We start from the raw sequence: 22,530 nt of genomic DNA, 5'->3' as shown, positions 1-22,530 counted from the left end.
CATGGAGCCAAATGTGGGTAGGGATGAGATTTGGAAGACCCTTATTTTAAGAGATTTTATTTTTTGTGTGATTGAGCCAGAGAATTCTGATTTATGATGATCTAAAGTTAATTTACATTCTCACAAATATATTTGTAGTTAATAATGCCAGCAGAAGCCTCAAGCAAATCTGGTTTAGTTTGCATTCAGATTTTGACACAACTTTTGCCTCTCTATTTCTTTTTCTTTGGTTAGAAATGATCTTTCTTTAAAACAAATTTTTATGTTGCAGGAGATCAGGATATGCCATTCTAAAATATGCCACTTGGGCACAAACATTATTTTGAGCTGAAGGCAATTGAGAACCAACAGATGTAGGAAGAGTTCTCGATCTTCCCCTTTTCCTGCCTAAAAGCAGACCATAAATTTCCCTTTGTGAATGTGCCCCCCTTCTCCTGCACCAGGAGTAGGAGAGCAGTTCTCACTGGAGACAGAGGACCTGCACCGAGATGAGTCTGTGTAGATAAACCTTACTACAGTAACACTTATCTTCCATTGGTTTCCCCCATGCATTTCCTAGTCCTTTCTCCATAATTTATTTGTTCCTTGGAATCCAAATGTCTTTTTTTGTTAAAATGATATATAAGCCGCAGAGTCTAACCACTTATTTGAGATTCATTTCTTTTTTGTGAACTCCTGTACATGTGAAATGTTTTATAAAAGTTGTATTCCTTTTTTCTTGTTAAGCTACTGTCAGTTAAATTTGCAGGCTCCAGTCACTGAACCTAAGAGGGTAGAGGAAACCTCCTTGATGATATGTATTTATGAATTATGACATGGGTCTGGCACTGTCTGTAGGATCAAGCGTAGTAGGTGACTCATATCATGGCTCAGCTGTTCTTTCTCTCCCTGTGCCGTGTGCCCCCGAACATTTTTATACCAGTATTATTTATATAAAATGGAAGTAGAAAAGAAGATGTTCAAAAGAATGAGGAGAAGGTAGCCTTAGAGGAATTGCAGAGAAGGAATGGATCGCTGCCTTGCCTTTTTGACAAACAGGGTGGGGGCGTGCTGGTGGATGATGTGACCAGCGGGACACCAGATGGAGGTGTCAGTTCCTCTTTCGACCTCTCTTGCCCCAGTCACTGCCCAGCTGTCCCCACAGGGCATCTCCCCTGGAGATGGCCCTGTTTATTACAATAAGCAAAGCCACTGGGTGGGTTGGACAAATCATTCCCCTCAGAAAAGCAGAGCTCACCGATTATTACGCCATTTGATCAGTTGGCGAAAGAAAGGGCTTTGCAGTTAAAGGAAGGTGGTTAATGTTGCTCTGGTTTTAAGCCATTCATGATTAAATTGAAGCCACCTGATGGCCTGGTTTTGTTTTGTCTGGAGGCAAAGCAGAGGAATTAACCACAGGGGGGAAATATGCTAGAGGAAAAGAAGGTGGTTACTAGCATCACAAGTGGATTTGATTAGGGCAAGATAAAACAGGCAGGCTTGAAGGCCAAGTTGTGAGTTTCTGAATAATCATCCTTTTGTGTTCTCCCTCCCAGTTCTGACCTTGCCTTTAACTTGGAAGGCTATATTTTTGTATTCCTGAATGATATCTTCACAGCAGCAAATGGAGTTTATACCAAACAGAAAATGGACCCAAAGGTACCAGATCTTCACTCCTTTGATTTTTAGGCTTTGTCCTCTGGCCCCTGAAATTACATGAAAAAATAAAATGGATTTGTAAAGTTGGCACATAATTTAATTTACATGATATGCTTTATAAGTCACTAATTTCTTTTCAGTTATCTTGTTTGTATGGGTTCTTGTTATCCCTTACCTTACAAAGTTTTGGTTGAAAATAAGACACTATTTTAGATGCAAAGTCAGAATATATAAAGAGATTATTTTGAGAGGCAGATTAAAATTAAAAGGTGTTTTTTTGCTATCCTCATCAGTGACCAAGGCAAAGTCAGGGGTATTCTGAGCGCCACTCCAGTTTGAGAGTCTGAAGGTATGGGTTACATATAAAAGTTACGCTGCTTACTGGTTGTTGTGACTTGGACCCTTAAACTTCTCCAAACCTCAGTTTCATCATCTGTGGAATGGATCATTTGTAAGGTCTTGCCCAGCAGGAACTGCCTCTCCTGGTCAGTAACTGAGCGGTCTCCCCAGAGACTGGTGGGCAGATGGGCGTTTCTTACATGTGGCCGCCTCCACGTCTGTGGGGGTGGGGGGACAGTGCTTACCCCACCCCAGCTGTTCCGGAAGCTCTGGAGGATGAGCCAGGCATATGTTGCTTTGTTCCAAGTTCTTTGTGTTGAGTGAGGGAGTTTGCTTTGATGGACAGACTCATTTCTGTGAGCTGCTTTTTATCTGCACTGTTTTTTTCTGCAGGGCCCTTTGTTTTTTTACTGGTGGCAGTTTTACAAAAACAGGTTTTTTGCCTTTTGAGGGTCACAGTATGTCACCCTTTATGAAAAATGGTAGAGAAGTAGTGAAGCCACTTTAATGAAAAGTAAATTTATGCAAGATTAGAAAATGAGATACCTTGTATTTTAACACTGCTGTTCCTTACCAGAAAGAGCAGATGTTTTTAAGGAGTTCTGTTTATATTAACATTTTAAATGTTCTTAATTTTGTTCCAGATTTCTCATTTTGCAGACAAAATGATAAAAAAAAACAATTAGAATGTGAGAGATGGGTGGGCCTCAGAGTCCATCCATATTCATCCATTTTATCTGCCATTTTTGTTTAAAAGAAATGTTTTGCTATCATGATATGCTGGAGGTGAAGCATTTTACATTAGGAATTTACTGAAAATATTCCAATACAGAGTTGGTCAGAATAGATTTTTAACTCTGCATAAATACATAGTTATATAAATGCCTTCGAAATTTGATGCTTTGTGTTTCTAAAATTCAGTGTTTTCTTTGTTTTTGTAGGAGTTAGGCAAATATGGAGTGCTTTTCTACAATGCCTGCTTCATGATTATACCAACTCTTATCATCAGTGTCTCTACTGGAGACCTTCAGCAGGTGAGCTGGTGACAGTCATTACATTCCTGCTGAGCAGCCTCTGAGAGTCTTAATAGTTAACTTTTTGTACTGCAGTGTAAAGCGTAAAGGTAAGTCGGATTACCAGGAGGGTACATGGAATCGAGATGTGTGACATCACCAGTAATACCTCTGATGCTATCCTTCCTTTGGTGTTTATCTTTAGACACCTGGGAAGCAGCAGAAGTAGTCACAAGAATTCTGGACTTGAAGATTTTGGAAAACTACAACAGTAAAAATCTGAGTTTGAGCCTTCGTATCCCCGTTTGCTGATGTGGGGATCCTAGGAAAACTAACTTAGAAGGGGATTTTGATAGTTTTAAAAATGGATTTATTTATCTATTACCTTTATAATGCACATTTTGAAACATATGCAAAGTACAGAGAATAATTAAATGAACTCTCCTGTACCCACCGCCCAGGGTCAATACTTTTCAGCGTTTTGTCATTCTTATTTCATCTGTCCCCATCTGCTTTCATTTTTTCCCCCCTCTGGAATATTTTAAAGCAAATTCCAGATATCATGGGATTTTGTCTCTAAATATTCCAGGATGTACATTTGAATTTTGAGAATGTGTTGCTCTTTTGGTATCTGCCCTGCTCACCTGTCTGCTGCACATACATGAGAGACAAATAAGATGGTAGATGAGTAGAAACAGAGGGGGCCCAGCTGGAGGGAGTGAAGACCAGTCATTCAGGAAGGGTGATGTTCACCCAGTAGCATCCACAGTAGCCACCTTGAGGTGTGTCAGCCGCTGCCAAGCCCTACTTTTTCAGAAAGTTGCCAGCTACACCCCTTCTAAGAATTTTGCCTGTATCTTAAGGGAGATGTTTAAGTTCGCATGAGAAGATTTGCTAGGCAAAATTGTGGTCCAGTCTGGCCTCCACCCACAGAACCAACCCTCAGCAACCCTTTTGTTGCTGGACCGACAGGGGTGGGGGTGAGAGGGGGTGTTCAGAGAGGCCTTGTGCAGTAACCCAATCCTGCCACATGACTGTTATTTCTGTGTTTACTAATCAGCATGTTTCTGTGGTGCAAACAGTTTGAGTTGATTCCATCTCCCCCCATCCAACCCCCGCCTTTTAGGGGGTTGAGTACTTCCAGAAGGCTGCAGGCTCTTGTGGGCTCCTGGGTGGATGTCAGGGTTTCATACTCTTTCTCAAAGCTATACTTTTCATTTGTACAGTTCCTGTTCAGAAGAGGAAACAGACCAGAAACTGAAGTTTAGGTACCTTATGAATTAAATTGACTAGATGTATTATGTTAATAATTGATAACATTGTTTTGATAGGAATATATGTTCCCACACCCAAACCATTGCTTTATAACTTGTAACATGGGCTCTCAGAAGTTTCTCTTCCTTGTAACGATTATCCCTGCAGAATTATTATACTTTCTCAGGTAATAATAAAAATAATAGCAGCTGATATTTATTGAGGACTTATTGTATCAGACATTGTTTAAAGCACTGTACATGAACGATTTCACTGCTTTCCACAGCAGCCTTCTGAGGAGAAGGGACTGTTTGCTATTCATCTTGTAGATGAGGAATCTAGAGCACGGTGTTTAAATACCATCCAAGGACAGCAGGTGATCGATCCAGGCAGTCTTGCTCTGGAACCCATTCTCCACTGTAATCTTAGTTACCTTATTGTACATGAAAAGTGTTTCTTGCCTTCATGCATGAAAAACCATATCTTATATCTTAGGAAGTACAAGAGGCCTAACGTATACTTTAACTTATTAAGTAGTGGTGTTCTAGGAGAATGTTATGCTCCTATCCTGGTTTTTGGTGCTGAACTATCTCAATATGTACCCTATCTAGTCTCTTTTTTGACCAGGCTTCTAATCTACAGTTTCTCTAGGTACCTTAGAGCCCCAGCTGTGATTATTCTCCACAGAAATTCCAGATGGATCAGAGCTAAATATATAGATTTATTTAAAAATCTATAAGAAACTTATAATTGGAAAAAAATAGAATGTGTTTATAACTGTTAAAAGGGCCTTCTGTAAAAATGATAAGATACAAAATCACGAAGTTAAAAATTTGACTCTATTTTAATTTAAAAGTATTGTATGATAGGAGATCCAGAAGATATGGGACACTCACTATAATCAGTGATTTTTAAAATCCTGTGGAAAAAAATAATGTATTTTTCACTAGTAAGATTGTTCTGCTGTGTGTTCGTTCCATTGAATTGTAAGCTTCTTCCAATTGGTTACTTTTAACCATGTGTGAATCCGTTTTAGATTGTGAACCGAATGTAATAAAGAAGAGAACTTATATAATTAGATGTGTTAGCCTATAAAATTGCATTTTGTTTGCCAAGTTTGGTTTGATTATAGCAGAAATTGATTGATAAATTAGGGCAAAATATTAACTTGTTAATAGAAAAAGTACTTAGGTGAAGCATTTTTCCTGGTTGGCTGGAGAGGATCAGAAGTTGTGGTTAAGACTCATGTGTATGACTTACTGCATGGAGATTCACTCACTCTGGGACCTTGGACTTACACGGTCAACAAACCTGGTAACAGCACCTTGGCTCTGTCTCTGATTGTCCAGGTCCATGATGCCAGCTCCTCTTGTCAACAGTTTGGGCCCCTGGATAATACTGTTTGGGTGACCTTTTTTTAGTCATTTGAATTGCTGCACCAGGCTCAAAGTACATGGGGTATATTGCATTTGATGAATAGGGTAAATAATAGGATTTATTTTTCTGATAAAAAAAACGCATAAATGCAAAATAAAAAAGATGCATGCTCCACCATACTGCTAGAGAAATAGCAAGTCTAGTATATGTGCTGCCGAAGCGAGCACAGCAATAGCAAGTCTAAAGGAAGCAGCACTTCATCATTCTTCACCTTTAATTAATTTGTTTTAAAATAAATGTCATACTACATTATTTTTTACATTGTTTTTTAAAATGCCACCAGCACAGCCTCATCATTATTAAAGGAACAAAATAAAACTAAAATCTATTAAAATATAGATTGGCAAAGAATCCAGATATTTTTGTGAAGATTACTACATAGCCCTCAGTGGTTTATATGGTATCAGAACAGTTTTTATTTACTGTTTGCAGAAATAGTTTCAGCTTGTTGAGTAAATACTTCCAGTTTGTTGAGCAAATAAATGTTTTTCTATCTGTGGCTTGGAGTTTGGAGCATATGGTTTTCTCTTATTTCCAGTTTTATTTTAACTTTAGATACAGAGTGTTTTCTATAGTTTTTGTTTGGTTTTGATCTTTGACTACCTTGGATGTTTTCTGCCCCTTTGACAGTAAGACAGCTTTATATTTATATTTTCCTTTCACAAGTAAGCATTAAAAAAATAATTTTATGCTGGAAACTTTCAAACCTATACAGAAGGAGAACAAATAGTATAACAGACCCCACATACCCACCAACCAGCTTCAACAGTTATCATCAATATTTAACGTGTATCTTTTTGATAAGAGATGTGGGCAGAGTCTTACTAATGAAAAAATAACAAGTGTGGCAAGATTGTATTAATGGGGGGAGAATTCCATTCTAATTGGCTTAAATTTTTTGAATTCTAAACTTAACAAGAATTTAAATAGTTTTAAATCTGTAAACTTATAAAACTTGATTAACCAAGTTTTGCCTAGTAGGAAGTGAATAGAGCTTATGTTCAACTGTGTTATTCAGCACATGCTTATGTGCAGCACATGCTTATTGTCTTGAGTCACTTTAAAATCATTTTTGGATGTAGACAAAGGGCAAATCATGAATAAAATGCTCCTTTTTATTGTTACCTGTCATTTCAAGGGGGTTAATTTCATCTTCTCAGCTAAGTTCTTGAGAGTTGAAACTCCTGCACCCAACTTCTGTCTTAACTCCACCACCCCAATTACTTCCTTGCTTTGCAAAAAGCAAATAATTTAGTTTATTTGTTCATAATACTTACTGAGCATTTGTAAATTCTTGAAAATATTTCATGGACTTAGCCATTATTATTAATTTTCTAATAAGCTTTCTTCTTTTTTTTTTTTTTTTTTTTTTTTTATTTTTGGGACAGAGAGAGACAGAGCATGAACGGGGGAGGGGCAGAGAGAGAGGGAGACACAGAATCGGAAACAGGCTCCAGGCTCCGAGCCATCAGCCCAGAGCCTGACGCGGGGCTCGAACTCACGGACCGCGAGATCGTGACCTGGCTGAAGTCGGACGCTTAACCGACTGCGCCACCCAGGCGCCCCTAATAAGCTTTCTTCTAAGATTATTTATTACAAAAAAAAAATTTTAATGTTTATTTTTGAGAGAGAGCGAGCAAGCATGAGTGGGGGTAGGGCAGAGAGAAGGGGACAGAGGATCCAAAGCGGGCTCTTGCTAACAGCGTGAGCCCAATGTGGGGCTCGAACTCACAAACTGGTGAGATCATGACCTGAGCCGAAGTTGGGTGCTCAACTGACTGAGCCCTCTGGGCACCCTTCTTCTAAGATTATTTATAAAAAGTAAACCCAATCCTGATTTTGTGACTACAGATTAATAAAGAGTTAATTACAGATTAATAAAGTCACAGCAACAATAGTGATACTGGATCCTTGGCTCCCGCCAGGTTCTCAATAGTTTCATTAAATCCTCACATGGACTTTTTGAGGAAGTTTTTTAAAAAAAATCCCTGTTTTGTGAAAGGAATCTGAGATTTAGGGAGTAAAAGTGATATGCCCAACATCCCACAGCTGGTATTGGCTAGGATTTTTTAAGTTGTATTTTGTTTGGGAAAGTGGTTCCTGTAATAAAACACGATTTGGTAAAATCCATAAATTTAAACTGCAGTATTATGAGTCTAACCATTAGTTTTCTTTCTTTTTTGTAATAGGCTACTGAATTCAATGAATGGAAGAATGTTCTATTTATCATACAGTTTCTTCTTTCCTGTTTTTTGGGGTAAGAAACCATAGACAAGTAGAAGCTCGGTCTATGACATCTCTTGACAAGTCAAATCGAAATATACGTTCTGTATGCTCTGTTAAAATCCCTTTGTCTATGCTTCTCCAGCTTTCTCTGGAAAGTACCCCTGCAGCAGAGGAGTGGAGTGAGACCCAGGATCCCTGGGAACACAGCCCAAAAGACCAGGAGCAAGCATGAAACACTGTTATTTTTGAGAGTCATGTTAACATCACATTTCTCCAAAATATGATGTTGTCTATTGATTTCTGAAAGTTAGTCTGCATGAGGTCCGCTGATGTATTACATTCAGTGCTATTTGTTGTCTTTGCTACAATGTCCCTCAGTTTTCAAGATCTTCCACCCACATAAATATGTGGAAATGACAACCATTTACTCTAGTGCCGTACCTGCTGTATTCAGGGAAATTTCTGAGGAGCATTGTCCAAGCCATTGTATTGTCCAACAGTTTTAGGCTTTTGTCTTAAAATTTTCCTTACGTCTGTCTTCCTGTTGAGAAGCCTTGCAGCCTGTGTCTTTTATCTTCTGAAAACTTGAAAATTCCCTTTCATGAATAGGTAATACACGCAACTAAATAATCCAAGAACTGCAACAGAATTCACAGGGAACAAAAGCTACTCTATTTTTCCCTGTCCCCCAGCACTGCAGTTTTCTTCTTCAGAGGTGACCCCTGTTTGAAGTTTTTGGCATATCTTTCCTGAGTGGGGCTACATGCATAGACGAACACCTATCTTATCCCATACTGAAAGGTGCTTTGAATGACTATGTCAGGGAATTACTTATCAAAAGTAATTCTGTGAATTTCCCCCCCCCCTTTTTTTTTTACCATCAATAGTACAGTTTTCATTATGTTTAAATTGGCTAAGAACACCTCAGTCTCTTTGATCAACACTTAAAAATTCTCAAACTTGATTTTAATTGCAGTGATGTAGTCTCACACGATGAAAACATTTATGTATAACTTCCATTTCACTAATTCTCTTTTTAGCTGTGTCTGATTTAATGTTGAGCCTCTTGATTGACTTTTTGATTTTAACAATTTTTTATTTGTGAGTTTCATGTGTTTTTTTTTTTTTTTTTTTACAAACTTATTCATTCCTAACATTCTCTCATTGGTGATCTTTGTGACTGTAGTAACTTTCATTTCTTTAAATGTTATACACATAGCTGTTCTGTATTCTTCATTTAATGATTCCAATTATCTGCAGTTTTTAAGAATCTAAATGTTATATATAGTTTGTGACTGTCAAACTGTGTGTGGTTGGTGACTTGTCATTGTGAGCACAGTGCTTAATCAGTGTTATGGGCTGAACGCTCATAACAAAATGCAAATTTGAGAAACCTTCCTGTGGGGACAAATTGTTTCTGGTCCTGCTGACAGCCAGGCATTGCCCCTGACCTGGACCGCTGTGTGCATTTCTGAGGGTCTAGGCTCAGTGAGCTAAAGTGTCCCTCCCAACGTGGAGTCTGGCTCAAGGCTGTTTCCAGACAGTGCTGTTCTGCTAAGGTCTCTGCCCCAAGGCACCCCTATTCTGTTTCAGTTGTGTTTTGCTCCGACTCCTGCCTGGCCCTAATACTTTATCAGTCCACAGACTGATGTTAACTGTTAACTGTTGTTAACACAATACTTGTCTTTCTCTGACTGACTTATTTCATTCCAGTTCCTCCTTTTTTAAAGGAGGAGGGTTTGGGTGACCTCTTGTGCCTCTTTCAAGACCAGTGATCTCTCAAGTAGTGTGTCCTTTCCAGGCATAGGTTGCTTTGCAATGGGAGGGTCCCTTAGGGCACTTAGGTAGCCATTGTCAGAAACATAAGTGAAATATTTGTAGTTTTCCCAGTTGTTGGCTGACATTTAACTTTGAAAACAAAATCTAAGCCATGCTTGTGAATCACCCTTTGTCAAACCATCTTTTCTCTCTGGTTAAAAAAAATTCAACCCATATCACACAAACTCAGACTAGCACTTTTCCCTGGCTAATCCCAGATTCACCTATGAACAACAGAGCTAAATTTCAAAGTTTTTCTCATTTCACTATAAACTCAATGAGATACTGTTTCTATTTTGTTTTTTAATTTTTGTTTTTTTTTACTTGCATTATACCACTTAGTCATTCCTTGAAGGAAATCAAGAAGTAAACCCTCCAATGTCAGCTGTCCTCAGTGAATGATGTGCTGGGGGGGTCTGGATGTGAGCTGCCACTCTCTGGGACTTGCCTGCCATAGGCCTGGCCCTATCTGTGTATAACTCCATGCATTTTTTCCTTTTTAATAATGTGTTTCTTAGAAAATAAATACTTTATAAAGGTTTTTGTCATCAGTAGTCACTTTGCAAATGAAAATGCCATAAAGGCATATCAATTATAAATAAATCAGTAAATGATGAAATCATCAAGATTTCAGGTTTTACCCAACTTTAAGGATGAAAACTAGGTAGGTCTGTTTTTTAAGTGGGTCTTTTGAGGACACTAAAATCATGGCACTATTCCAGCAGCTAAGTGTCTGAACTCTGGAATCAGATGGCCTGGGTTTGAATCATGGCTTTGCCACTTACTAACTCTGGGTCCTTGGACAAGTTATTTAACCACTCTGAGCCTCAATTTCCTTATCTTTAAAATGTGGACAATGAGATAAAGTATCTGATTCATAGGATGTGGATTGAATGAGATAATAGAGATGAGCACTTAGAACAATGCTGGACACGGAAAATGCCCAGTAATGTTAACTGTTGTTAAATATTTCTATTTCTTGAGGTCAGCCTGTTTTTGAGCTGACCTCTTTTCACCCCAGAGAGAATTGGTTCTTCCTATAGTGCATGGCTTCAATAGTTTTTTTTTCTGTTACATATACAGTTGACCCTTGAACGACACGTAAATGAACTGTGTGGGTTCATTTATGTGTGAATTTTCTCAATAAATACATATAGTACTGTAAGTATATTTTCTCTTCCTTATTATTTTCTATTTTTATTATAGATATTGACTCTTTATTAGCCTTATATACTTAAATATCTCATTCCAGCATGTGACTTGTCTTTGTTACTTAGGGTTTTTCTTTTCTTTTTTTCTTAGAGTACATAATTTATTTAAATTGAAGTTTGTTAACATACAGTAACATAACATACAGGAGAAACCAGTGGTTCATCACTTCCATATAAGACCCAGTGCTTATCCAACAAGTGCCCTCCTTAATGCCCATCACCCATGTAGCCCATCCCAACACCAACCCTCAGTTTCTTCACTGTGTTTAAGAGTCTTTTATGGTTTGCTTCCCTCTCTGTTTTTGTCTTACTTTTCCTTCCCTTCCCCAGTGATCATCTGTTTTGTTAATTAAATTCCACAATACTTGTCTTTCTCTGACTGACTTATTTCATTTAGCATAATACATTCTAGCTCCATCCACATTGTTGCAAATGGCAAGATTTCATTCTTTGTGATCACTGAGTAATATTCCATTGTATATATATATACACCACATCTTCTTTATGCAGTCATCAGTTGATGTCCATTTGGCTCTTTCCATGATTTGGCTATTGTTGATAGTGCTGCTAAAACATTGGGGTGCATGTGCCCCTTCAGAATCAGCATTTTTGTTTCCTTTGGATAAATACCTAGTGCAATTGCTGGGTCATAGGGTAGTTCTATTTTTAATTTTTTGAGGGCCCACCATACTATTTTCCAGAGGGGCTACTCCAGTTTGCATTCTCATCAATAGTTCAAGAGGGTTCCCGTTTCTCTGTATCCTTGCCAACATCTATTGTTTCCTGAGTTGTTAATTTTAGCCATCCTAACAGGTGTGAGGTGGTATCTTATTTTGGTTTTGATTTGTATTTCCCTGATGATGAGTGATGTGGAGCATCTTTTCATATGTCTGTTAGCTATCTGGATGTCATCTTTGGAAAAGTGTCTCTTCATGTCTTCTGACTACTTCTTTATTGGATTATTTGTTTTTTGGGTGTTGAGTTTGATAAATTCTTTTTTTAAAATTTTTGTTTAATTTATTTTTTAAGTTTACATCCAAGTTAGTTAACATATAATGCAACAATGATTTCATTGTTCAGGAGTAGATTCCTTAATGCCCCTTACCCTTTTAGCCCACCCCCTCCCCTACAATCTCTCCAGTAACCCTCTGTTTCTTCTCCATATTTAAGAGTCTCTTATGTTTTTGTCCCCCTCCCTGTTTTTTACTATTTTTGCTTCCCTTCCCTATGTTCATCTGTTTTGTATCTTAAAGTCCTCATGTGAGTGAAGTCATATGATATTTATCTTTCTTTGACTAATTTTGCTTAGCATAATACCCTCCAGTTCCGTCCATGTAGTTGCAAATGGCAAGATTCCATTCTATTTGATTGCTGAGTAATACTCCACTGTATATATATACCACATTTTCTTTATCCATTCATCCATGGATGGACATTTGGGCTCTTTCCATACTTTGGCTACTGTTGATAGGGCTTCTATAAACATTGGGGTGCATGTGTCCCTTTGAAACAGCATCCCTGTATCCCTTGGATAAATACTTAGTAGTGCAATTGCTGGGTCATAGGGTAGTTCTAGTTTTAATATTTTGAGGAACCTCCACACTGTTTTCCAGATTGGCTGCCCCAGTTTGCATTCCCACCAGCAGTGCAAAAGAGGTCCTCTTCTGATCCTCGCCAACATCTCTTGTTGCTTGAGTTGTTAATGTTAGCCATTCGGACAGGTGTGAGGTGGTATCTCATTGTGGTTTTGATTTGTATTTCCCTGTTGATGAGTGATGTTGAGCATTTTTTCATGTGTCAGTTGGCCATCTGGATGTCTTCTTTGGAGAAGTGTCTATTCATGTCTTTCCGCCATTTCTTCACAGGATTATTTGATTTTTGGGTGTTTAGTTTGCTAAGTTCTTTGTAGATTTTGGATACTAACCCTTTATCTGATATGTCATTTGCAAATACCTTCTCCCATTCTGTTGGTTGCCTCTTAGTTTTGCTGATTGTTTCCTTTGCTGTGCAGAAGCTTTTTATTTTGATGAGGTCCCAATAGTTCATTTTTGTGAACTATTGTGAAGGATGTGTGTTCTGCTCTGGTTGGATGAAGTAGACTACAAATGGCAATATATATAGTTGATTGATGGTTTTTTTGAGTTCAACTATGTCCTTACAGATTTTCTGTCAACTGGATCAGTCCATTTCTGATAGAGTGATGTTGACATATCTTCAGCTATGATAGTAGATTCATCTCCTTGCAATTCTGTTATTTTTTACTCATATAATTTTATACTCCATTATTAGGCACATACCAGTTAAAGATTGTTATATCTTCTTGGAGAATTTATGCCTTTATCAATATGTAATGAACTTCTATATTCCTGATAACTTTGCTTGCTTTGAAGCCAGCTCTAAAATTAGTATATCTATTCCTGCTTTCTTTTGATTAGTGTTAGTTATATTTTTCTCCATCCATTAGTTGTAATCTGTATGTTTCTTTATATTTAAAGCTGGTTTCTTGTAGACAAGGTATATATAGTTGAGTCTTGTTTTTTGATCCACTCTGTCAGTCTGTATCTTTAAATTGGTGCAGTTAGACCACTGAGGTTCAACGTGATTATTGACATAGTTGGATTAATATCAATTATATTCCTTACTGCTTTATATTTGTTGCTCTTGTTATTTGTTGCTCTTTTCGTCTTCCACTCTTTTACTGCCTTTTGTGTCTGAAATATACATTTATAGCTAATCTAAATCCACTTTCACATAACACTACACCACTTCACAGATAGTGTGAGTACTATTCAATAATAAAATAATCCTAACTCCCCCTTTTTGTCTCTTGTATCATTATCATACATTTCACTTATATAGCATACATAAGTGCACACACACACACACACACATAATTGAGTACCTTGTTCCTATTTAATATTATTTGAACAATTTGTTTTCTGTTACATCAGCTAAGAATAGGAAAAATAGGGTTACCCATGTGGCTCAGTTAAGCGTCTGACCCTGGATTGCGGCTCAGGTCATGATCACACGGTTGTGAGATCAAGCCCTGCATCATGCTCTATGCTGGGTGTGAAGTGTGCTTGGGATTCTCTCTCTCCCTCTTTCTCTGTCCCTACCCTGCTCACAATCTCTCTAACTAGATAGATAGATAGATAAAATAAATAAATAAATAAATAAATAAATAAATAAATAAATAAATAAAATATTGAAAATAGGAAAATAAGTTTTTATTTTGCCTTCATTATTTTTTCTTTGATGCTCTTTATGTAGATCTGAATATCTGATCTATATTATTTTTCTTCTCTCTTTTTTATGTCTTTATTTAATTAATTAAATTTTTTAAAATTTACATCCAAGTTAGTTAGCATATGGTGCAACAATGATTTCAGGAGTAGATTCCTTAATGCCCCTTACCCATTTAGCCCATCCCCCCTCTCACAACCCCTCCAATAACCCTCTGTTTGTTCTCCATATTTAAGAGTCTCTTATGTTTTGACCCCCTCCCTGTTTTTATATTATTTTTGCTTCCCTTCCCTATGTTCATCTGTTTTGTATCTTACAGTCCTCATATGAGTGTAATCATATGGTATTTGTCTTTCTCTGACTAATTTCGCTTAGCATAATACCTTCTAGTTCCATCCACGTAGTTGCAAATGGCAAGATTTCATTCTCTTTGATTTCTGGGTAATACTCCATTGTGTGTGTGTGTGTGTGTGTGTGTGTGTGTGTGTGTGTGTGTGTGTATGTGTATGTGTGTATATATGTATGTATATATATATATACATACATATATACACACTATATACACACCACATCTTCTTTATCCATTCATCCATGGATGGACATTTGGTCTCTCTCCACACTTTGGCTATTGTTGATAGTGCTGCTATAAACATTGGGATGCATGTGTCCCTTCGAAGCAGCATACCTGTATCCCTTGGATAAATACTTAGTAGTGCAATTGCTGGGTCTTAGGGTAGTTCTATTTTTAATTTTTTGAGGAACCTCCATAGTGTTTTCCAGAGTGGCTGCACCAGTTTGCATTCCCACCAGCAGTGCAAAAGAGATCCTCTTTCTCCACATCCTCATCAAGATCTCTTGTTGCCTGAGTTGTTAATGTTAGCCATTCTGACAGGTGTGAGGTGGTATCTCATTGTGGTTTTGATTTGTATTTCCCTGATAATACGTAATGTTGAGCATTTTTTCATGTATCTGTTGGCCATCTGGATGTCTTCTTTGGAGAAGAGTCTGTTCATGTCTTTTGCCCATTTCTTCACTGGATTATTTGTTTTTTGCGTGCTGAGTTTGCTAAATTCTTTATAGATTTTGGATACTAACCCTTTATCTGATATGTCATTTGCAAATATCTTCTCCCATTCTGTTGGTTGCCTTTTAGTTTTGCTGATGGTTTCCTTTGCTGTGCAGAAGTTTTTTATTTTTATGAGGTCCCAATAGTTCATTTTTGCTTTTGTTTCCCTTGCCTCTGGAGACGTGTTGAGTAAGAAGTTGCTGTGGCCGAGGTCAAAGAGGTTTTTGCCTGCTTTCTCCTCTAGGATTTTGATGGCTTTCTGTCTTACATTTAGGTCTGTCGTCCATTTTGAGTTTATTTTTGTAAATAAATAAAAATTTTTTTTTTCTTAGAAGTGGTCCAGGTTCATTTTTTTGCATATCGCTATCCAGTTTTCCCAGCACCACTTGCTGAAGAGACTGTCTTTATTCCATTGGATATTCTTTCCTGCTTTGTCAAAGATTAGTTGGCCATATGTTTGTGGGTCCATTTCTAGATTCTCTATTCTGTTCCATTGACCTGAGTGTCTGTTCTTGTGCCAGTATCATACTGTCTTGATGATTACAGCTTTGTAGTACAGTTTGAAGTCCAGGATTGTGATGCCTCCTGCTTTGGTTTTCTTTTTCAAGATTGCTTTGGCTATTTGGGGTCTTTTCTGGTTCCATACAAATTTTAGGATTGTTTGTTCTAGCTCTGTGAAGATGCTGGTGTTATTCTGATAGGGATTGAATTGAATGTGTAGATTGCTTTGGGTAGTATCAACATTTTAACGATGTTTGTTCTGCCAGTCCAGGAACATGGAATATTTTTCCTTTTTTATGTGTGTCTTCTTCAATTTCTTTCATAAGCTTTCTATAGTTTTCAGTATATAGATTTTTCACCTCTTTTGGTTGGATTTATTCCTAGGTATTTTATGGTTTTTGGTGCAGTTGTAAATGTAATCAATTCCTTGATTTCTCTTTCTGTTGCTTCATTGTTGGTGTATAGGAATGCAACCGATTTCTGTGCATTGATTTTATATCCTGCAACTTTGCTGAATTCATGGATCAGTTCTAGCAGTTTTTTGGTGGAATCTTTTGGGTTTTCCATATAGAGTATCATGTCATCTGTGAAGAGTGAAAGTTTGGCTTCCCCCTGGCTGATTTGGGTGCCTTTTATTTCTTTGTATTGTCTGATTGCTGAGGCTAAGACTTCCAATACTATGTTGAATAACAGTGGCAAGAGTGGACATCCCTGTCTTGTTCCTGACCTTAGGGGGAAAGCTCTCAATTTTTCTCCATTGAGGATGGTATCAGTGGTAGGTCTTTCATATATGTCTTTTGTGATCTTGAGGTATGATTCTTCTATCCCTACTTTCTTAAGGGTTTTTAGCAATAGAGGATGCTGTATTTTGTCAAATGCTTTCTTTGCATCTACTGAGAGGATCATGTGGTTCTTCTCCTTTCTTTTATTGATGTGATGCATCACATTGATTGTTTTGCAAATATTGAACCAGCCCTGCATCCCAGATGTAAATCCCACTTGGTCGTGGTGAATAATTTTTTTAATGTATTGTTGGATCTGGTTGGCTAATATCTTGTTGAGGATTTTGCATCCGTGTTCATCAGAGAAATTGGTCTGTAGTTCTCCTTTTTAGTGGGGTCTTTGTCTGGTTTTGGAATCAAGGTAATGCTGGCTTCATAGAAAGAGTTTGGAAGTTTTCCTTCCATTTCTAATTTTTGGAACAGCTTCAAAAGAATAGGTGTTAACTCTTCCTTAAATGTTTGGTAGAATTCCCCTGGAAAGCCATCCAGCCCTGGACTCTGGTTTTTTAAGGAGATTTTTGATTACTAATTCAATTTCTTTCCTGGTTATGGGTCTGTTAAAATTTTCTATTTCTTCCTGTTTCAGTTTTGGTAGTTTATATGTTTCTAGGAATTTGTCCATTTCTTCCAGATTGCCCATTTTATTGGCATATAATTGCTCATAATATTTTCTTAGTATTTTTATTTCTGCTGTGTTGGTTGTGATCTCTCCTCTTTCATTCTTGATTTTATTTATTTCGGTCCTTTCCTTTTTCTTTTTGACCAAATTGGATAGTGGTTTATCAATTTTGTTAATTCTTTCAAAGAACCAGCTTCTGGTTTCATTGATCTGTTCTACTGTTTTTTGTTTGTTTGTTTTTGTTTTTGTTTTCAATAGCATTGATTCCTGCTCTAATCATTATTATTTCTTTCTTCTGCTGGCTTTGGGTTTTATTTGCTGTTCTTTTTCCAGCTCGTTAAGATATAAGGTTAGATTGTGTATCTGAGACCTTTCTTCCTTCTTTAGGAAGACCTGGATTGCTATATACTTCCCTCTTATGACTGCCTTTGCATCCCAGAGGTTTTGGGTGGTGGTGTTATCATTTTCATTGGCTTCCATGTACTTTTTAATTGCCTCTTTAACTTCTTGGTTAACCCATTCATTCTTTAGTAGGATGTTCTTTAGGCTCCAAGTATTTGTTATCTTTCCAAATTTTTTCTTGTGGTTGATTTCGAGTTTCATAGCGTTGTGGTCTGAAACTATGCACAGTATAATCTCAATCTTTTTGTGCTTGTTGAGGGCTGATTTGTGTCCCAGTATGTAATCTATTCTGGAGAATGTTCCATGTGCACTGGAGAAGAATGTATATTCTGCTGCTTTAGGATGAAATGTTCTGAAACAATCTGTTAAGCCCATCTGGTCCAGTGTGTCATTCAAAGCCATTGTTTCCTTCTTGATTTTCTTCTTAGATGATCTGTCCATTGTTGTAAGTGGGATGTTGAAGTCCCCTACTATTATGGTATTTATAATCAGTGAGTTTATGTTTATGATTAATTGATGTATATATTTGGGTACTCTCACATTTGGAGCATAAATGTTTACAATTGTTAGATCTTCTTGGTGGATAGACCCCTTAATTATGATATAATGCTTTTCTTCATCTCTTGTTACAGTCTTTATTTTAAAGTCTAGATTTTAACCTAGATATAATCTGATATAAATATGGCTACTCCAGCTTTGTTTTGTCGACTGTTACCATGAAAGATGGTTCTCCATCCCCTTGCTTTCAATCTGAAGGTGTCTTTAGGTCTAAAGTGGGTCTCTTGTAAACAGCATTTAGATGGATCTTGTTTTCTTATCCATTCTGTTACCCTATGTCTTTTGATTGGAGCATTTAGTCCATTGACGTTGAGTGAGTACTGAAAGATATGAATTTATTGCCATTATGTTTCTTGTAGAATTGGAGTTTCTGGTGGTGTTCTCTGGTCCTTTCTAGTCTTTGTTGCTTTTGGTCTTTTTTTTTTCTTTTCTTTTTTCCGTCTTTTCTCCCTTCAGAGAGCCCCCATTAAAATTTCTTGCAGGGGTGGTTTAGTGGTCATGAAATCCTTTAATTTTTGTTTGTCTGGGAAACTTTTAATCTCTCCTTCTATTTTGAATGACAGTCTTGCTGGATAAAGAATTCTTGGCTGCATTTTTTCTGATTCAGCACATTGAATATGTCCTGCCACTCCTTTCTGGCCTGCCAAGTTTCTGTGGATAGGTCTGCTGCAACCTGATCTATCTTCCCTTGTAGTTTAAGGACCTTTTTCCCCTTGCTGCTCTCACGATTCTCTCCTTGCCTGAGTGTTTTGTGAATTTGACTGTGATATGCCTTATTGATGGTCGGTTTTTGTTGAATCTAATGGGAGTCCTTTGTGTTTCCTGGATTTTGATGTCTGTGTCTTTCCCCGGGTTAGGGAAGTTTTCTGCTATGATTTGCTCACATAACCCTTCTACCCCTTTTTCTCTTTCTTCATCTTCTGGGACCCCTATGATTCTAATGTTGTTCCTTATTAATGAGTCACCAATTTCTCTAATTCTTGTACTCTTTTGCCTTAGTCTCCCTCTTTTTTTTCTGCTTCATTATTCTCCATAAGTTTGTCTTCTATATCGCTGATTCACTATTCTGCCTCATCCATCCTTGTTGCCGTGGCATCCATTCATGATAACAGCTCAGTTATAGCATGTTTTATTTCATCCTGACTAGCTTTTACTTCTTATCTCCACAGAGAAGGATTCTAATCTGTTTTCGACCCTAGCTAGTATTCTTGTTATTGTGATTCTAAATTCTGGTTCAGACATCTTGCTTGTATGTGTGTTGCTTAAGCCCCTGGCTGTCATTTCTTCCAGCTCTTTCTTTGTGGTGAATTCCTTCATTTCATCATTTTGAAGGAAGAAAAGGAATTGATAAGGTAAAAAAAAAAAGAAAATTAAAAAATTAAAAACAACACACGCAAATCAAATGTATGATGCTAGATTCTAGGTGTGTTTTGGTCTGGTTATTGAAAGGAGCTTGATAGAATAAAAAGGAAAAAAAAAAGAAAAAAAGTTTAAAAATTTGAGAAAATGAATACAGTGAAATAGAATAAAATGAAATGGAAGTAAAATAGAATTTGAAAAATTTACAAAAAAAGTAAAAAAATATAGTTAAAAAAATAAAAATATTTTTAATAAAAATTGAAAATAAAAATAACTTTTTTCTCTCTCTATTCAAGAAAAGAAATGAAAAAGAAAAAAAAAGAAAATTGAATAGATGGACCCTTGAACAGACTGAAATATGATTGAAATTACATTGGTTTCCCCTAGAAGTCAAACTATGAAGCACTTTATAGTCCACAAACTAGGCAGGCGGAGAGATTTGTGATGTTCCTGAAGAGCGAGGTTGGCCCAGTTGGGTGGGGCTTAGTGCAACAATTCCATTCTCCACTAAATGGCGCTGCTTAGATTACTGGGGTGATTGTTGTGGTGCTTGTAGATATGTATGAGCATGTGCAGGAGGGGTGAAAATGGCATCACCCAGCTACCCAATCTCTAGTATTGGAACTCTGTGCTCTCCCCAATGAGCAACTGCACACCTGTACTTTTTCTCCGGCTTCTGTCTACTCCCCGCTTTTACACTGTCTGTGACCAAGCCATCAGGTTGTCAGGCCGCACCTCCTTCCTGAGTTTTATCTCACATGTGGCTGTGTTTCCCAACCCCTCACTTCTGAGGGGCTGTGGCTTTCACCCACTCAGATCCTCTGGGGGAGGGTCTCACCAAGCAATGGCTGAGTGTCGGCTGCACCCAGGAATGTTCGCGGGACCGTGTTGCTGCTGATTCCCAGAGACTGTGGCTGGGTGGCAACCTGCCCCAGAAAAAGTTCACGTGATCGTGTAGCAGCAGTGTTTCAGGGATTATGGAAAATCACAACACACATCTGGCACCAGGCTTCACCCTTAATGACCTTGCTCCAGCACCAGTGAATATGGTTGTTCTCTGGGGTCTGCTGGGACTGGGTGGCTGCATAGCCTCTACCAAATGCCCTTCCAGCAGTGGAACCGTTTCTCCCCGTGTGGCCTGAGAACCTCCCGGACTCCACTCTGCTTCTGGGGATTTGCCCTTCCCACCAGAGCACCGCCAAGTATTGAGCTGTGGAGTTTCAGACTCTGTGCTCCCCCTGTTTATAGAGTCTTAATGGAATTTAAACCCTCTCCTTTCTCCTTTCTCCTTTCTCCCTTTTTAGTTCAGTCCCTGTGGCTGTTTCCAGTTTTCCACTTTCCAGCTGCTTTTGGAGGGGAGGTACTTTTCCCGAACTCTCTCCCTATCTGTGTCCTCTCTCCACAAGCAAAACAGCTCCCTTCCCTCTGTGGCTTCTCTCTCCCCCAGTTCACTTCTTCATGCCATGTACCTGCTGAGTTCTGTGGTTCAGGTTGTGCAGATTGTTGTGTTAATCCTCAAATCCGTTTTCTAAGTGTGCAGGATGGTTTAGTGTTGATCTGGCTGCATTTCATGGACGTGAGACACACAAAAAACTTTCATGCTGTTCTACCATCTTGGCTTCTCCCTGAGTTTGATCAGTTCTTTATAGATTTTGGATACTAAGCCTTTATCTGATATATCATTTGTAAATATTTTTTTCCCATTCCATTGGTTGCCTTTTAGTTTTGTTGATTGTTTCCTTCACTGTGCAGGTTTTTTATCTTGATGAGGTCCCAATAACTCATGATTTTCTTAATAATATTTTCTTTTCTCTAGCTTACTTTATTGTAAGAATGCAGTATTCAATGCATATAATATACAAAATATGTGTTAATTGACTATGTTGTCAGTAAGGTTTCTGGTCTACAGTAGGCTATTAGCAGTTAAGTTTTTGGGAAGTCAAAAGTTATACCTAGATTTTTGACTGGGGGGTGGGGTTGGCACCCCTAGCTTCTGTGTTGTTCAGGGATCAGCTCTACTTTACCTTCAGGGGTCAAATTTTAATTCTGAAACTGCTCTTGAAGGAAAGTCCAATTTTGGCATAGTGTATTTTTCAAAATCCTTTCTCGAAGTTTCTCACTCAAAGCATTGGATCACTTATTTTTTCACAGTAAGAGAAGCCATTATAAGCTTCTGAGCACATTCTTGGTTTTCAGAACAATTGGTACTGGGCTCATCTGTCCCTTTTCTTTAGCCCCTGCTCAAGGAATGACTTAGGGCTCATACATATGCATCCCAACCCTTGATTCCAGAGGATTATGATGCTCAGCTTCTTACTTATTTTCACTCTTTCAAGTTTGCATTTCAAACTTGCTTTTTCTAACCACCAAACCTCTGTACCCTGTTGAAATATAATTACAGAATTATAACACTTAAAAAATATGTGTTAAATGAATGGAATGGTGAAAAGGGGAGGATTTTAATTTTTTTTCGAATTATGGTAGAAAGATTCAGCTCTTGAAAATGCTGTTTGTAATCAGGAGTTTGTAAATAAAACATATGATTGAGTTTAATTATATCAGGAAGGTAAACTGGATTGTGGGACCTAAGATAATTTAATGCAGGCAAAAGTAAAATATAGGCTGAAATTTAAGTTGACAAACTAGATTTTAAAAAGCTCGCTCTGCAAGTCTTTTTAATATTGCTGAAAAATTACAGGCTCCAGTTCCTTCATACCAGTGGCTGGCCCAACCCTTGGGCCTTGGAGGTGATTATTCTAGTCTCTTTCTGCCCCAGTAGCAGATCTTTTGATCCCACTGAAGCAGTAATATATTCCTTAATGAAAACACAGAAGTATCAAATATTTTCTAATCACAGGAGAAAAAAATGTTTTATTCTTTGAACCTTCACTTCTCCCACCAAGATGTAACAGATAAGAGAAAACAGGACCCTGCAGGTAGCTGGGGCATAGGAGCGACGGCACTTTAAAGACTGCAGATATTCCCACATTCTCAACAAATCAAATCTTAGTGTAAGATTGGTGCTTTGGGAGGATGGACCATAGTTATCCCATGATTTTGG

The 22,530-nt window shown here is 37.8% G+C and overlaps 1 protein-coding gene across 3 annotated transcripts in view; it reads left to right on the top strand.

Annotated features, from left to right (window-relative positions):
- The window catches only part of SLC35D2 (solute carrier family 35 member D2), a 59,586-nt gene that overhangs the window by 26,995 nt on the left and 10,061 nt on the right, over positions 1 to 22,530 (top strand). For all 3 annotated transcript variants that reach the window (XM_060609865.3, XM_060609868.2, XM_060609866.3), the window contains 3 exons: positions 1,536 to 1,638; positions 2,919 to 3,011; positions 7,871 to 7,938. In XM_060609865.3, the coding sequence (XP_060465848.2) occupies positions 1,536 to 1,638; positions 2,919 to 3,011; positions 7,871 to 7,938 (264 nt within the window). The remainder of the gene's footprint in view (positions 1 to 1,535; positions 1,639 to 2,918; positions 3,012 to 7,870; positions 7,939 to 22,530) is intronic.

Source organism: Panthera onca, chromosome D4 (genome assembly GCF_046562875.1).
Source record: "Panthera onca isolate mPanOnc1 chromosome D4, mPanOnc1 haplotype 2, whole genome shotgun sequence".
Taxonomy (NCBI): Eukaryota; Metazoa; Chordata; class Mammalia; order Carnivora; family Felidae; genus Panthera; species Panthera onca.
Note: the sequence above shows the minus strand (reverse complement) of the source record. Positions and strands in the feature narration are given on the sequence as shown.